Consider the following 15,266-nt stretch of genomic DNA (forward strand, 5'->3'; position numbering starts at 1 on the left):
CGACTAACTTTGAGTTCATGTGCAAGCCAATTAAGAGTAGATCTTCTGCTCTCTGCTGGTCAATGCGGGAAGTTCGGGAAACGTAGGTAGGTTCCATGCAAATGGCCAATTTCATTAATCTAACATATGGGGACACATTATTTGTCAGAACAGATTACAAACAATTCAGAATGACAAATAATTCATAGTTCATGACACTCCTGATATAATTTCAGACAATACAACTACAACTGTGGTTTTTCTGTTGGCTATCGTAGGCTACAGAGAGTGACAGTACATCCATCCCATTTTCTTAACTTACTTACACCTATATAATAGGTAAGTAAGTCCTCCTTAAACTTATACAACACTGCGGATATAGTGTAGTCCGAGTCTCAAGCCAACTGTCCACGCTAAGGCTCTTATTTGCACCAAACACGTTAACCCTGTCTTTAAAAAATGTTTCCGGTTTGTTTAGCGCAAATCGAGGCACCCATTGGGTAAAATGTGGTGATGACCAAAGGAGCCCATCCCACATCCGCTGCACTCTGGCGGAGATTTCCCGCGAAGACTGGTGTGTATGTATGCATGCCTGCATGGAGTCACAGTGGAGTTAGCCTGCATTATGCAAGACTCCTGAATCGTATTTACTCGAAATAAGTATTAGAAAACATTTGCAAAATGGCGAAACAGAGCTCACTTTTCAACTTTTTTACGAAGTCACCGCCTGCCGTTGGTAAAAGTAAGCCAAATCCATCACCTGTCGAGGCTGACCTGCCGTCCTCGGTGCAGAACACGTCTCCCAAAGAAGAGGCCAAACAAGCCGCTAAATCCCATAAAAAGACGGCGGCAAAGCCCAAGACAAAATCCACTAAAACAGGCATAAATAAGTTGTTCGGGAACAAAACCCCTTCAAATGTTGTTAAAGAAAGGTAAGTTGGCTAATCTTGCAATTATTAGTGTTCGACTGGGAGATTGACATGCTTGAGTTGACCTAAGAATTAGATGACTATGTAATCTTGGTAAGATGTCGATCTAATTTAACACCTTCAAGTCTATAAAAGTATCAGTGCACAATATTGCTCCTTTCTGTGCTAAATTGGTTGGTGGGCTAGCTGTTTGGAAAGCTAGTGTTTGCCTATATGTTGTGGAGTGGTATACATTTATTAAGAGACAATATTTAGGTCGACTTGAAAGTAAATGTGATTGCAAATGAACATATATGTCGACTGTACTGTTAATGCCAAACTGGCTAATGCTAAGTGCTTTGCTAACAAAAGTGCTGAACCAGGTGGTAACATGGTGGCCCACGTTGTGCTTGTTATGCTATGAGGGCTATGGTATGGTTATGCTTCCCGTGATTTGCTGGCGGGAATTTTAGGGAAGAGGGAGGGAGCTTAGCGCAGTGGTCTTTGCATGAGTTGTAAAAGCTGTATTTTTTTTCATTGCTCGGCCTATCTTGGGATGACTAGCATGCCAGCCTCCCAACATTTCAATTTGAGTGCTTTGTCGTGTCCGAACGAATATCAAACGTCAAACCATGTTCACCGAAGTCGACAAGACATGTCTCTGATAAGACCCATCTGGGGTGTGTAACATGTTCAAAAGCTGTTGATTTGACTGTCGTTAAGAAGCGTTACGGGCATGGAAAGTACGATGTAATATGTGTCAGCAGAAAACAAAAGCTTCAAAGGAAAGAAAATAATCAAATTATGTTTTATTATTATTAAGTTATAAGTTGACGTATCACCATATATCTCCTGTAGTAATTTGCACGCTTTAAACTGTGTACTACTACAGCAAACAGAATGAGTCATTTAGTTGATTTTCAGTCAGGTGTTTTTCATTTACTTGAGTCGTCGGACAGGCATTTTGAAAACTTTGCAAAGATACTTGGTCTGTGGGTAGCATATAAAGTCTCATTCATTCATTTATTCATTCATTTATTTATTTATTTATTTATTTATTTAATAAATGTCTATGCTACTCACTGGCACAGACCTGTCACTCAACCACTTACTAAGGTTATTGAAAGGAAGCTCGTGCATGAGGCGTGATGTCAGCAACAGAATCTTTTTCTTAATTCAGGAGTTCTCTCTCTGTGTTGGGCTCCGCAGCTTTGTGAATAGGATTTAGGAGACATTTTAGTTGGAGACTTTTAGTGTGACCTTAATCCTCTTAGTGGTAAGATGGCATCCTTTGTGAATATGGGCCCAGGTCTTGTAACACCGAAGTGCTGTTCTCGTTCAGTCAGCCGTCCCCGTTCAGTGCGGGTGCTCTGGTGTGGACGAAGCTGGAAGGGCACCCCTGGTGGCCATGCATGGTGGTGCCCCAGCCTTCGAGCGGCCAACAGATGCGAGGCAAAGGGCGACACCAGCGCCTCCATGTCCACTTCTTTGACGAGCCCCCGACTCGAGGCTGGGTCAGCACCAAGTTTGTAAGAGAATATCAAGGTGAGTGTGCGCTGTGCTCCGCTGGGTGTCTCGCTCTCGCACTGTTGCATTCCATTTGTGTATCGCATCGTTTAATGTAAAAGCCACTCTAAATGCATGGATCTGGATGGACGCATGGATCTGTATGGACGTGCCCTTGAATGGTATTGGTGGAGTCTGTGTGTCATGACGTACAGTATGAGGGGAGCAGGATGTTGTGTTCAGAGTTAATCTCAGAGTGTTCATAGTGATGGTTGTCTAATGTTGTGGCCATGCCAGGTTCAAACAGCACATGATGTTGTATTCAGAGTTAATCTCAGAGAGTGTTCATAGTGATGGTTGTCTAATGTTGTGGCCATGCCAGGTTCAAACAGCACATGATGTTGTATTCAGAGATAATCTCAGAGTGTTCATAGTGATGGTTGTCTAATGTTGTGGCCATGCCAGGTTCAAACAGCACATGATGTTGTATTCAGAGTTAATCTCAGAGAGTGTTCATAGTGAAGGTTGTCTAATGCTGTGGCCATGCCAGGTTCAAACCGCACATGATGTTGTGTTCAGAGTTAATCTCACAGGGTGTTGATGAGCTCGGAGTACATAGTAAAGGTTGTCTAATGTCGTGGCCATGCCAGGTTCAAACAGCACATGATGTTGTGTTCAGAGTTAATCTCAGAGTGTTCATAGTGATGGTTGTCTAATGTTGTGGCCATGCCAGGTTCAAACCGCACATGATGTTGTATTCAGAGTTAATCTCAGAGTGTTCATAGTGATGGTTGTCTAATGTTGTGGCCATGCCAGGTTCAAACAGCACCGATGCCAAATCGGGAGGCCTGTTCTTCAGTGGGAAGCCTGTGATTCGCCGGGCTATGGAGATGGCAGACGACGCCATGCCCAAAAGTACAGAGGAGAGACTGAAGATGCCACTGTGTACCGATCTGTCTGATGAGGAAGACGACGATGAGATGGAGGTGAGGCTTCACATGGATTGATTAAGCACTTTTTTTTTATCCTGATGATGTCATTGTTGTTCACCTTCTCACTCCATAGTGGAGTGTAGGCCAAGCGAGTTTCCACCGGATTTGGTCTCCACTTGTTCTTGATGTTTCAGTAATCCAGTTAATCCACTGAGCGAGGGATTGGCCCACCCAGCTAAGATAATGTAATAGTACCATGTTATTCATCATGATGATGATGATGATATTATAAGGATTGTTACTAACTGGCTTCTCCTCCACTTACTGTTGCTAGAATTGCAATATACTTTGCAGTAATGAATTGCCTCGTGCGTGCGCATGTAAAATATATATATATATATACACACACACACACACACACACGCACGCTTATATGTTACTTTGGTAAAGATTCACATCTTCAGATGTTTCCACCAGTCATGGCCACTTGTTTTGCTGAATCTAAAACTACCAATGTTCTATTGTAGGTGGACAAGTCCACTCTGAGTGACGAGTCTGAGGAAGAGGAAGAGTCTGAGGAAGAGGAAGAGGAGGTGAACCCTGGCCGCCGCTCGTCCCGGGTGGCCGCTGAGAAGGGTCAGAAGTCCAAACGGCGGCGCATCGTGGTGGCCTCAGACAGCGGCGACTCCGACGAGGAGTTCAAGCCCAATAAGGCCAACGCCAGCAGCGACGAAGACGAGGACGAGGAAGGCGTAGGCAGCGGGGTGGACGAGGCAGAGGAGGAGGAAGAGGAGGAGGAGAGCGAACCCGAGACGGACCCCGAGAGCCCCGTCAAACCCGTGAAGCGCAAGCGTCCCGCCGAGAAGCCCGCCAAGGCCAAGCCCATGACTCCGGCCCCCTCAGAACCACCCAAGAGAAACCTCTCCGCTGCGTCTTCTGTGTCGGCGAACACCAAGTCCAGACTCTCTGCCTTCTCGGCACCGGACGCCTTCGACAGCCAGACCGGCAGCGCCGGGGGAGTGGACGGCAGCGTGACCGTGTGGGACCACGAGAAACTGGACTGGCTGCAGGAAGGCAGGAGGAAGGACCGCCGGCGGAGACGCCAGTCCGAGGAGGAGTACGACCCCACCACGCTGCACGTGCCCGACGACTTCCTGAACCGCTGCACGCCGGGCATGCGCCGCTGGTGGGAGCTCAAGTCGGGGATGTTCGACGCCGTGATCTTCTACAAGGTGGGCAAGTTCTACGAGCTCTACCACATGGACGCGGTGATCGGCGTCAACGAGATGGGCCTCACCTTCATGAAGGGCGTCTGGGCGCACTCGGGCTTCCCCGAGATCGGCTTCGGGCGCTTCTCGGACGTGCTGGTGCAGAAGGGCTACAAGGTGGCGCGCGTGGAGCAGACGGAGACGCCCGACATGATGGAGGTGCGCTGCAAGAGCATGGCGCGGCCCACCAAGTTCGACCGCGTGGTCCGGCGCGAGGTGTGCCGCGTGATCACGCGCGGCACGCAGACCTACAGCGTGCTGGACGGAGACCCGTCGGAGAGCCACAGCAAGTACCTGCTGAGCGTGAAGGAGCGGGCGGGCGAGGGGGAGGGCGGGGCCGCGGGCCTCTCTCACACCTACGGTGTGTGCTTCGTGGACACCTCCATGGGGCGCTTCCACGTGGGACAGTTCCGGGACGACCGGCACTGCTCGCGCCTGCGCACGCTGGTGGCCCACTACGCCCCGGCGCAGGTGCTCTTCGAGAAGGGGAACCCGTCGGCCGAGACGCGCAAGGTCCTCAAGGCCTCGCTCTCGTCGGCCATCCAGGAGGGGCTCAGCGCCGGCTCGCAGTTCTGGGACGCCCAGAAGACGCTTAAAACCCTGGCGGAGGAGGACTACTTCAAGGAGAGCGCAGAGAAGAGCGACGACGGCTCGGGAGGTGCGACGCTCCCTCTTACACTGAAAAGCATGACCTCTGAGAGCGATTCGTTGTGCCTTACGCCTAAAGAGGGGTACGAGCTCGCCCTCTCGGCCCTCGGAGGGTGCATCTCTTATCTGAAGAAGTGTCTGGTGGACCAAGAGCTGCTCTCCATGGCCAACTTTGAGGAGTACGTTCCAGTGGACGTGGAGATGGAGAAGTCGGAGGGACCAGGGTCCAGCTTTTTTGCCAAGACCCGCCAGAAGATGGTCCTGGACGGGGTGACCTTGGCCAACCTGGAGATTCTCCAGAACGGCTCCACAGGCGGTCTGGAAGGAAGTCTGCTGGAGCGCCTGGATACGTGTCGCACGCCTTTCGGCAAGAGACTCCTGAAACAGTGGCTCTGCGCTCCCCTGTGCAACCCCTCCTCCATCCTGGACCGCCAGGACGCCGTGGAAGATCTCATGGCCATTCCAGCCCAGGTGTCGGAGGTGACGGAGCTCTTCAAGAAGCTTCCCGACCTGGAAAGACTCCTGAGCAAGATCCACAGCATGGGCACTCCTCTGAAGGCACAAGACCACCCAGACAGCCGCGCCGTCATGTACGAGGAGGTTGTCTACAGCAAGCGCAAGATCGCCGACTTCCTGGCCGCGCTGGAAGGGTTCAGGGCCATGCAGGAGATCGTGTCCGTCCTGTCGGCCGTGACCGAGGGATTCCGCTCCAAGCTTCTCCGGCAGGTGGTGGTTCTGAAGACGACGGAGGACGGCGGCGAGGGACTCTTCCCAGACCTCTCCCCGGAGCTCAAGCGCTGGGACACGGCCTTCGATCACCAGAAGGCTCGCAACACCGGGGTCATAACCCCCAAGGCCGGCTTCGACCCGGAGTTCGACCAGGCCCTGGCGGAGATCAAAGACTGCGAGAGGCACCTGCAGGAGTACCTGGACCGCCAGAAGAAGAGGCTCGGCTGCAGGACCCTGTCCTACTGGGGGACCGGCAAGAACCGCTTCCAGATGGAGGTCCCAGACAGCGTGTCTGAGCGGAACGTTCCGGAGGAGTACGAGGTGAGGTCCACCAAGAAGGGCTGGAAGCGCTACGCCACCAGGGAGATCGAGCGCTGGTTCTCGGAGATGCAGGGCTGGGAGGAGAAGCGGGACGCGGCCCTCAGGGACTGCATGAGGAGGCTCTTCTACAACTTCGACAAGAACTACAGAGACTGGCAGACAGCAGTGGAGTGCATGTCTGTGCTTGGTATGATGAAATTCCCTTTCTCTTACACACACACACACACACACACACACACACACACTCTCACATACACACACACTCTCACATACACACACACTCTCACATACACACACACTCTCACATACACTCACTCTCACACATACATACACACACACACTCTCACATACACACACACACTCTCACATACACACACTCTCTCACACACACACCCTCACAGTCTCACACACAGTAAAAAGATTATAGGAGATGGGTTTTGCATAGTCTCAGCAGAAGCTTCTAAGTATGTCTTCTGTCATAGTGTGTGTGTGTGTGTGTGTGTGTGTGTGATGAAAAATCTGTTTGGAGGATTTTTAAAAAAAGAAAAGAAAAAAGAAACGGTCTGAAAGGGTAGAGGGAGGAAGGGTCATAAATATCTGAAGAAACTGGCCCTGGTCTGTCAAATAAGTGTTTGTTTGGCCAGAATAATGTCCCACCTCCCGGCCCGCTGCCTCTCCCCGTTTAGTGCCCTCCAGTGGGCCATTACTGCTGCTGTGGACCCGGCACCAGCTAGACGAGCGCCTTGCCTTTTAATAAATAATTGAGAACTTCACATTTGCTGCCTGAATCTGAAATGCAGAGAGCTGAGTGAGAGTGTAGCCGTCGGTGCAGTGCACTTAGGCAAAGCCGGATTGCATTTGCCGTGATTAAGGCCTCGGTGAATTGTGTGAAGGCAAGCCTGTTGGCCATTTAATGAGCTCCGCAGATGAAGCAGAGAAGAGCCACTGGGTGAGGCGTGTGTGTGAGAGTGTGTGGTCGTGCAGTCTTTCATGATGATGCTGGTGATTAGCCTCATCCCTGTCCGCACTCGTGTGTGTCTCATTTATACAAAGGGGTTGAGTCTTCACAAGCGTCGGCCGCCCCAGGTAGAAGACTTCTGCAGCAGCACAGTCCGTAATGACATTTTATTTCACTGGTAATAGAATTGGGCTGCCGTGAGGCGGTTCTTAGTCTGATTAGCGGCTGAAGTGATGTGTGCTCCAGTAGGTTAGATGGTGAGAGTGAGGCTGTTATTAGTCTGATTAGGGGCTGAAGTGATGTTAGATGGAGAGAGAGTGGGGCTGTTAGTAGTCTGATTAGTGACTGAAGAGAGTGAGAGAGTGAGGCTGTTACTAGTCTGATGCGTGGCTGAAGTGAAGTGAGCTCCAGTGGGTTAGATGGTGAGAGTGAGGCTGTTACTAGTCTGATGCGTGGCTGAAGTGAAGTGAGCTCCAGTGGGTTAGATGGTGAGAGTGAGGCTGTTACTAGTCTGATGCGTGGATGTGTGCTCCAGTGGGTTAGATGGAGAGAGAGAGTGAGGCTGGTGTTAGTCTGATTAGTGGCTGAAGTGATGTTAGATGGTGAGAGTGAGGCTGTTACTAGTCTGATTAGTGGCTGTGTGCTCCAGTAGGGTAGATGGTGAGAGAGTGGCTCTGGCTACGGCAGGGGAGTATTGGCCTGGGATGCTTATGCAGAGGAAAGGGCCACTTCATGCTGTGTGTAAATGGGCTTAGGTTTCATGCAGTCACATACGTCAAGTCTGTTATTGAAGCAATGTAGTGAGAGGAAATGTCTTTGTGTCCTCATGTGGTGTGGAGAGTGTTTGTTCTGACTTGTGTCCTCATGTGGTGTGGAGAGTGTTTGGTCTGACTTGTGTCTTCATGTGGTGTGGAGAGTGTTTGGTCTGACTTGTGTCCTCGTGTGGTGTGGAGAGTGTTTGGTCTGACTTGTGTGCTCGTGTGGTGTGGAGAGTGTTTGGTTTGACTTGTGTGCTCATGTGGTGTGTAGAGTGTTTGGTTTGACTTGTGTGCTCATGTGGTGTGGAGAGTGTTTGGTCTGACTTGTGTCTTCATGTGGTGTGGAGAGTGTGTGGTCTGACTCTTTGTCCTCGGCCCACAGATGTGCTGCTGAGCTTGTCGCGGTACAGCCAGGCAGGAGATGGACCCATGGTCCGTCCGGAGGTGCTGCTCCCGGGGGGCCACCAGGACTCGCCCCCTTTCCTGGACCTGCGGGGGTCCCGGCACCCCTGCGTCACCAAGACCTTCTTCGGGGACGACTTCATCCCCAACGACATCTCCATCGGCTGCCCGGGGGAGGAGGACGAGGACGAGGGCCGGGGCGGGGGGAAGGAGACGGCCACCTGTGTGCTGGTCACGGGGCCCAACATGGGGGGGAAGTCCACCCTCATGAGACAGGTGAGTCGCCATGGAGACGAGGGCTTCGGTGGGATGCTCTGGGGGGGTCATGTCCTCCGGAGACGGTGGACTAGGCATAAAACTGGCAAGAACACATTTTAGAAGTTTCCCATTTCTAGTCTACTTATTGCTCTCATTTTTCTCGTCTGTTGTTGGCCTGAAAATGAAACTTGTGTTCACACCTCTTTCGTCTGACATGACACATGTGTGCGTATCTAGTACTTGTAAGGCTTTTTTTTAAGTGCTAACATTCTTGCTTCTGTAGGGGCGGCAGTGGTACAGGAGGTAGAGAAGTCGTTTAGTAATCAGACGGTTGCTAGTTCGGTTCCCTATCGAAGCGTCCTTGAGCAAGACACTGAACCCCTAATTGCTCCTGATGTGCAGTGTGCCATCAGTGTAAATGTAAAAATGTGTATACATCCTTGTAAGTAGCTTTGGATAAAAGCGTCTGCTAAATGACTAAATGTAAATGCTTCATGTAAGCCATGTCACTGCACACATCCTGAACTCAACACCTGGGCCAGCAGTTTGCTGTTTAGACAGGAAGGAGGATGTGGTTTGGCACAGGCTTGGTGAACGCTCTGATCTTAACCTTAACCTGTGCAGTAAAACATGTAGAGTTGAGATCTTAGCCCTTATGGTACCATAACAGACACCTTTACCCTGAGCAGTAAAACATGTAGAGTTGATATATTGACTATTAAGAGTCGACATACATGCTCAAATGCAAGTTTGGACAGTTATATTTGATGTGGCTTCAAACATAATGGAACAAATGTGCTTGAGATTTATCCTTTGATTTATTCATCTCATGATGAGCCGTGTTCTCGTCCACTTACGTTACGATGAAATGAGTTCCCCCATGACTGTAAATCAGAACCTGCTGTCCATGGCAGAATTATGGAGACATGCATTTATCATCTCCTCTTGGTGACGGTGCATACTCTCACACTCACACACACTCACACACACACACACACACACACACACACACACACACACACACACACACACACACACACACACACACACACACACACACACACACACACACACACACACACACACACACACACACATCCATATCCACTCCTTGGTGACGGAGCAGCTCTTGGTCATGGCAAATGGGTGTCCAGTCAGTAGGACTGACTCCCCTTCATCAGGAGCATGTGAGGGGTACCGGCCTCTTCCTCAGGAGCATGTGAGGGGTACCATCCTCTTCCTCAGGAGCATGTGAGGGGGAACCAGCCTGCTGACTCCTCTTCTTCTTCCTCTTCCTCTCCAGTGTGGGCTGATCGTGATCCTGGCTCAGCTAGGCTGCCACGTCCCAGCGGAGTCCCTGCGCTTCACCCCCGTGGACCGAGTCTTCACCCGCCTGGGCGCCTCCGACCGCATCATGTCCGGTGAGGGAACGCGTCCGCTCCTCGGCTAGAGCGAGGCGCTGGCCAGGTCACGTGTTGGTCAGATCACGCCGACGTCCTGTCCATCAGTGGTGTGTGGGTTCAGTGACACTGTTGTGAATGCTCATTGAATGTTAATCTTTGTATCGTTAGTCACATTGCCTCTTGGAGATGTAGTTGTCACGTTGCCTCTGGGAGATGTAGTTGTCACGTTGCCTCTGGGAGATGTAGTTGTCACAGTGCCTCTGGGAGATGTAGTTGTCACAGTGCCTCTGGGAGATGTAGTTGTCACAGTGCCTCTGGGAGATGTAGTTGTCACATTGCCTCTGGGAGATGTAGTTGTCACAGTGCCTCTGGGAGATGTAGTTGTCACATTGCCTCTGGGAGATGTAGTTGTCAGTGTCACAGGCCCCCTTTCTGGGTTCTGTTCAAGGTTTCTTCCTGTCACCTTAGTCTGTGCTCTCAGGGGGTGGAGTCTGTGCTCTCAGGGGGTGGAGTCTGTGCTCTCAGGGGGTGGAGTCTGTGCTCTCAGGGGGTGGGGTCTGTGCTCTCAGGGGGTGGGGTCTGTGCTCTCAGGGGGTGGAGTCTGTGCTCTCAGGGGGTGGAGTCTGTGACGCGCCTACAGACCATTTCAATGTTAGTGGTGCTATAGAAATATAAATATGAATTGAAATGAACCCACACATCACTGACCTACATGTTCAATTACAACACCACTATCCTGAATGTGAGCGTCTACAGTGATGACTGAATGTGAGTGTCTACAGTGATGACTGAATGTGAGTGTCTACAGTGATGACTGAATGTGAGTGTCTACAGTGATGACTGAATGTGAGCGTCTACAGTGATGACTGAATGTGAGTCTCAGTACTGCGAGAGGTAGTTCAGCAGAAGCTCTGACCCATCCGTGTGTTGCAGAGGAGAGGTTCTGACCCGTGTGTGTGTGTGTTGTGTTGCAGGGGAGAGGTTCTGACCCGTGTGTGTGTGTGTGTGTGTGTGTGTTGCAGGGGAGAGCACCTTCTTCGTGGAGCTGAGTGAGACGGCCAGCATCCTCCTGCACGGCACCAGACACTCTCTCGTGCTCCTCGATGAGCTGGGTAAGACACACACACACACACACACACACACACACAGACACACACACTCATACACTCATCTCTCGTGCTCCTCGATGAGCTGGGTAAGACACACACACACACACACACACACAGACACTCTCTCGTGCTCCTCGATGAGCTGGGTAAGACACACACACACACTCACACTCCTCGATGAGCTGGGTAAGACCCGTGTGTTTATGGGTAACCTGGGGTCCTGATTCTGCGTGGGCCTGATGCCCCCGTTGTTGTTGTTCCCGTTCCAACCCGTGTGTGTGTGTGTGTGTGTGTGTGTGTGTGTGTGTGTGTGTGTGTGTGTGTGTGTGTGTGTGTGTGTGTGTGTGTGTGTGTGTGTGTGTGTGTGTGTGTGTGTGTGTGTGTGTGTGTGTGTGTGTGTGTGTGTGTGTGTGTGTGTGTGTGTGTGTGTGTGTGTGTGTGTGTGTGTGCAGGCAGAGGCACAGCTACATATGATGGCACAGCGATCGCCAGTGCTGTGGTGAAAGAGCTGGCCGAGCGAATCTGCTGCCGTACCCTCTTCTCCACTCACTACCACTCCCTGGTGGAGGAGCACGCCAAGGACCCCTCCGTCAGACTCGGACACATGGTGAGTCAGTCCTCCGCTGCCTGCCTGCCTGCCTGCCTGGCCCCCGAGTGTCAGCGGGCCGCGTTCAGACATTAGGATTATATATATTTAGGGTTAGACATTAGGATTAGATATATTTAGGGTTATATATATTTAGGGTTAGACAATAGGATTATATATATTTAGGGTTAGACATTAGGATTATGTATCGATAAAATATATTCTGATGTTATGATTATGTATGGTTCATTTAGTTAGACTTGTCGCCATTCCATGTAATCCACATGTATTCCCTCTAGCAAACATTCTGGGGTTGACAAGTCTTCCTGCATACTTAAACATAATTGTTAATTTAATGCCATGACATTAATGTAATCCATTCCAAATTCAGACAGCCAGCCTGTTTGACCGAAGAGCCTTGTGTTTTAATGTGCTGTGAACAGATGTTTTGATGCAGTAGCACCCAACATTACTCACTTGTATGTCTGTCTTGTTTATAGTAGTTGTAAATGTCTGCCATTGGGTGGCGCCATTGTGCAGATGGTTAGTTTTCTTTAAGGTGGTAACCATTATTCTGTCCATCATATTCTAGGAGAGAATGTTCTCTCTTCTTTCAGTATTTAATTCATCTTTATAAAGAAGCAGGGAATGTGGGTGGGGAACATTTCTGGAAATGCTTTTCAAACATGCAGAGATTGTGTGGCTGCACACTGTACTGGCTCTTCCCCACCACTAGATGGCAGTATTCAGTGATTTAATAGTTGTAAGGACTAAACAACATAAACCTTTCATGGCCTCCGTCTCACAGAAAAAGATTCTGCGTGGACCTTAAGATTAGAGGTTGATACTACCGTTTGTCCGATCACCAGAACACATCTTTGGTCTTATGTTGGTGACGCAGACATGGCAGAACTAGTTTCTTCCAACTATTTCTTCCCAAGAACTGGATTGTAAGCTCAATGTTTTGACACACAGTATCTCATTTCCCGTCTCTCTCCCTCTCCCTCCCTCCTCAGGCGTGCATGGTGGAGAACGAGTGTGAGGACCCCAGTCAGGAGACCATCACCTTCCTCTACAAGTTCATCGGCGGTGCCTGCCCCAAGAGCTACGGCTTCAACGCCGCCCGGCTGGCCAGCCTCCCCGAGGCGGTCATCCAGTCCGGCCACAGGAAGGCCAAGGAGTTCGAGAAGAGCACCGTCACCCTCCGGCTCTTCAGGTAAGAGCACACACCTTCACAAGACTCACCACACCCGCAGCAGCTGAGCTGGAGCTCATGTCAAATTTAAAACCTTGTTATTGATTCTTTTTAAGACATCTATGTGGCCACAGGCGAACAGACTCGCTGCGATTTGGATTTCAGTCCCAAAGCCCCAATTCAGATTCAGTCTGGAACAACATAACTGCACCAATCAGATCACATATTTATAGTTAAATCGATTCACCAATTGAATTAAAACAAATCCAGTCTAATCACTGAACAGCTGCTCTCCCTGATTGGCTGTCAGCACATTCTGATGTGACTTCTTCTCTCTCGTCACAGGAAGCTGTGTGCATTCGCTGAGGATCCCTCTGCTGGTCTGGAGCAGTTCGCCCCCCTTGTTGAGATGATGGCCAGTCTGTGATGGAAGCGTCTTTGCTTTCCCATCAGTTCTTTCCCAGTTTCTTTTCTTTTTTCTTTTCTACTTCTCATGTATTAAACCATTCACCACTACTGAAATGATCTAATAAAGTTTATTTTTAAAAATGAAACACTTTCCTCTTTGCCTAGGAAATTAAACCCTTTTTGATTAATACTAACATCTACATAATGGTTATTGAATACTCCACAATATATTAAGTCTAGATGTTATGGAACATGCATACAATTCAGGCTGTATGAGAACCCACAGTCACCATTACAGTTGGATTGGGGGGGAAGGAAAATAAAATAAAAAAAAAGCAAAACCAAATAAAATAATAATAATAAAACAGCTGTGTCGATACTCGTCTCGGCTTCACTGGAGCAGAAGCCTTTCTTTCTTTTCTTTTTTTTTCTTACAAAGATAAATATCTCCAGCAATGTTTATACCACCAGGAACCGGCGCCATTTTGCCCAGTGCAGGCCGGGCCGCGGCGGTCTGGTTCAGACATCAGTGCTTCCACGAGACTGGACCTCAAGTTTGACTATACTATATATCCGCCTGTTCTTTACTCAGTCAATTATGGAGGATAATCTCCCTTTGGGCCTTTCGGAAGAGTGCTCTAAACGCACGCACGCCCATATCAAAGTTCACCAAAACACAGGAAGTAAAAGGGACAGGGCAGAGGGGTAGGCGTTTTCTTTTTTTTTAATACTAAATCTAAACACACTACAAAAGCTTTATAGGGCAAAAAAAAAAAAAAAAAAGTGTCACACCACCAGTCTCGTGAAAACACTGTCTTATGCTAAAACAGTTTAAAATCCGACGTCTGTTCTTGATCCCCTTTCTTTTGTCCTTCAATACCAATAAATTCAACATTGCTGGAGAGCAATTAGTGTTATTCACTGCTTCCCTCCCCTAACCCCCAATAATCTCTTTCACAGAAAGAACTTACACCCTGCAGCATGAGTACAATTACAGCAAGTCTAAAGTATAATAATAACCCCCCCTCCCCTCCCTCCCACAAATTAATATATTTAATAAAATAAAAGATATTCAAGTACATTAAGATTTTTGCTTGAAAATACAAATCTACATGAGAAAGCGTTAAAATCAAAATCTCAATAACATTTTTTCTTTAAAAATAAAAATAAAAAGATGAACCAAAAACAAAAAAGGTGAAAAAGCTGAAGTGCTGGGTCATCTGTCCGTACTTGTATACACACACACACACAAACATACATACATACGCACACTCTCGCACACACACACTTGTCCGTACTTGTACACACAACAGGACTGCTGCTTGGAGGACCGGTGGTGGAGAACGTATCCACGGGAGATTCCGCCTCCCGACGTGAACCGTTATCTCCCAGTGGCTCAGGGACAGACCTGGGGGTGTGGGGAGGTGGGGGTTGGCAAGAGGAATCTCTCTCTCTCTCTCTCCCCCCATACTTCTCCCAGCCTCCAGGAGGGGGAGGGGAGGGCGAGGAGGAGGACTAGGTGTGAGCGCTGGTCATGCACCCGATGCTGCATCATGACAGCTCCTCCCATCATTTTACTTTTTTTTTCTCTTTTTAAACTCAGGGTCGCAAGAAATGAAACTGAAAAACAAAACAAAAAAAAGCCAAGTCCACAGCAGAATATGCTTTCTTCCCCCCCCATTACCTCTCTGTTTTGTTTTAAATATAAACGTCCCCTCTGCTTGTGTTTTCTCTTTTCTTTTCTCGTTTGTTTGAAGTTGAACAAGTCCTGTGAAGTGTAATTGTATTACATCTAGCTTGGTAGGCCCCACGGGTTGGTCTCGGAGCACACACACGACGGGACGGGCGGAGGTGTTTGGGGGAAGGGAGCGGGAGCGCTGGGGGGGGGGGGGGACACA

The 15,266-nt window shown here is 49.3% G+C and overlaps 1 protein-coding gene across 1 annotated transcript; it reads left to right on the plus strand.

The window, feature by feature from the left end:
- The first annotated feature begins 509 nt into the window (after positions 1 to 509).
- LOC105892851 (mutS homolog 6 (E. coli)) lies at positions 510 to 13,562 on the plus strand. Its single transcript, XM_031579093.2, has 10 exons — positions 510 to 911; positions 2,230 to 2,432; positions 3,210 to 3,379; positions 3,853 to 6,478; positions 8,390 to 8,685; positions 9,971 to 10,088; positions 11,093 to 11,182; positions 11,632 to 11,786; positions 12,782 to 12,981; positions 13,306 to 13,562. Exons 1-10 carry the CDS (start codon positions 661 to 663, stop codon positions 13,385 to 13,387), a joined length of 4,191 nt encoding a protein of 1,396 aa, XP_031434953.1. The 5' UTR covers positions 510 to 660; the 3' UTR covers positions 13,388 to 13,562.
- Positions 13,563 to 15,266: the final 1,704 nt, after the last annotated feature.

This window comes from Clupea harengus, chromosome 13 (assembly GCF_900700415.2).
Source record: "Clupea harengus chromosome 13, Ch_v2.0.2, whole genome shotgun sequence".
NCBI classification, from domain to species: Eukaryota; Metazoa; Chordata; class Actinopteri; order Clupeiformes; family Clupeidae; genus Clupea; species Clupea harengus.

What these genes read in the sequence shown, in the direction of transcription:
- LOC105892851 (XM_031579093.2), top strand. Translation starts at nt 661, where the DNA reads ATGGCGAAACAGAGCTCACTTTTCAACTTTTTTACGAAGTCACCGCCT. An exon ending in GGAGTGCATGTCTGTGCTTG is followed by an intron (nt 6,479 to 8,389) that starts GTATGATGAAAT and finishes CTCGGCCCACAG; the next exon opens with ATGTGCTGCTGAGCTTGTCG. An exon ending in CTCCGACCGCATCATGTCCG is followed by an intron (nt 10,089 to 11,092) that starts GTGAGGGAACGC and finishes TGTGTGTTGCAG; the next exon opens with GGGAGAGCACCTTCTTCGTG.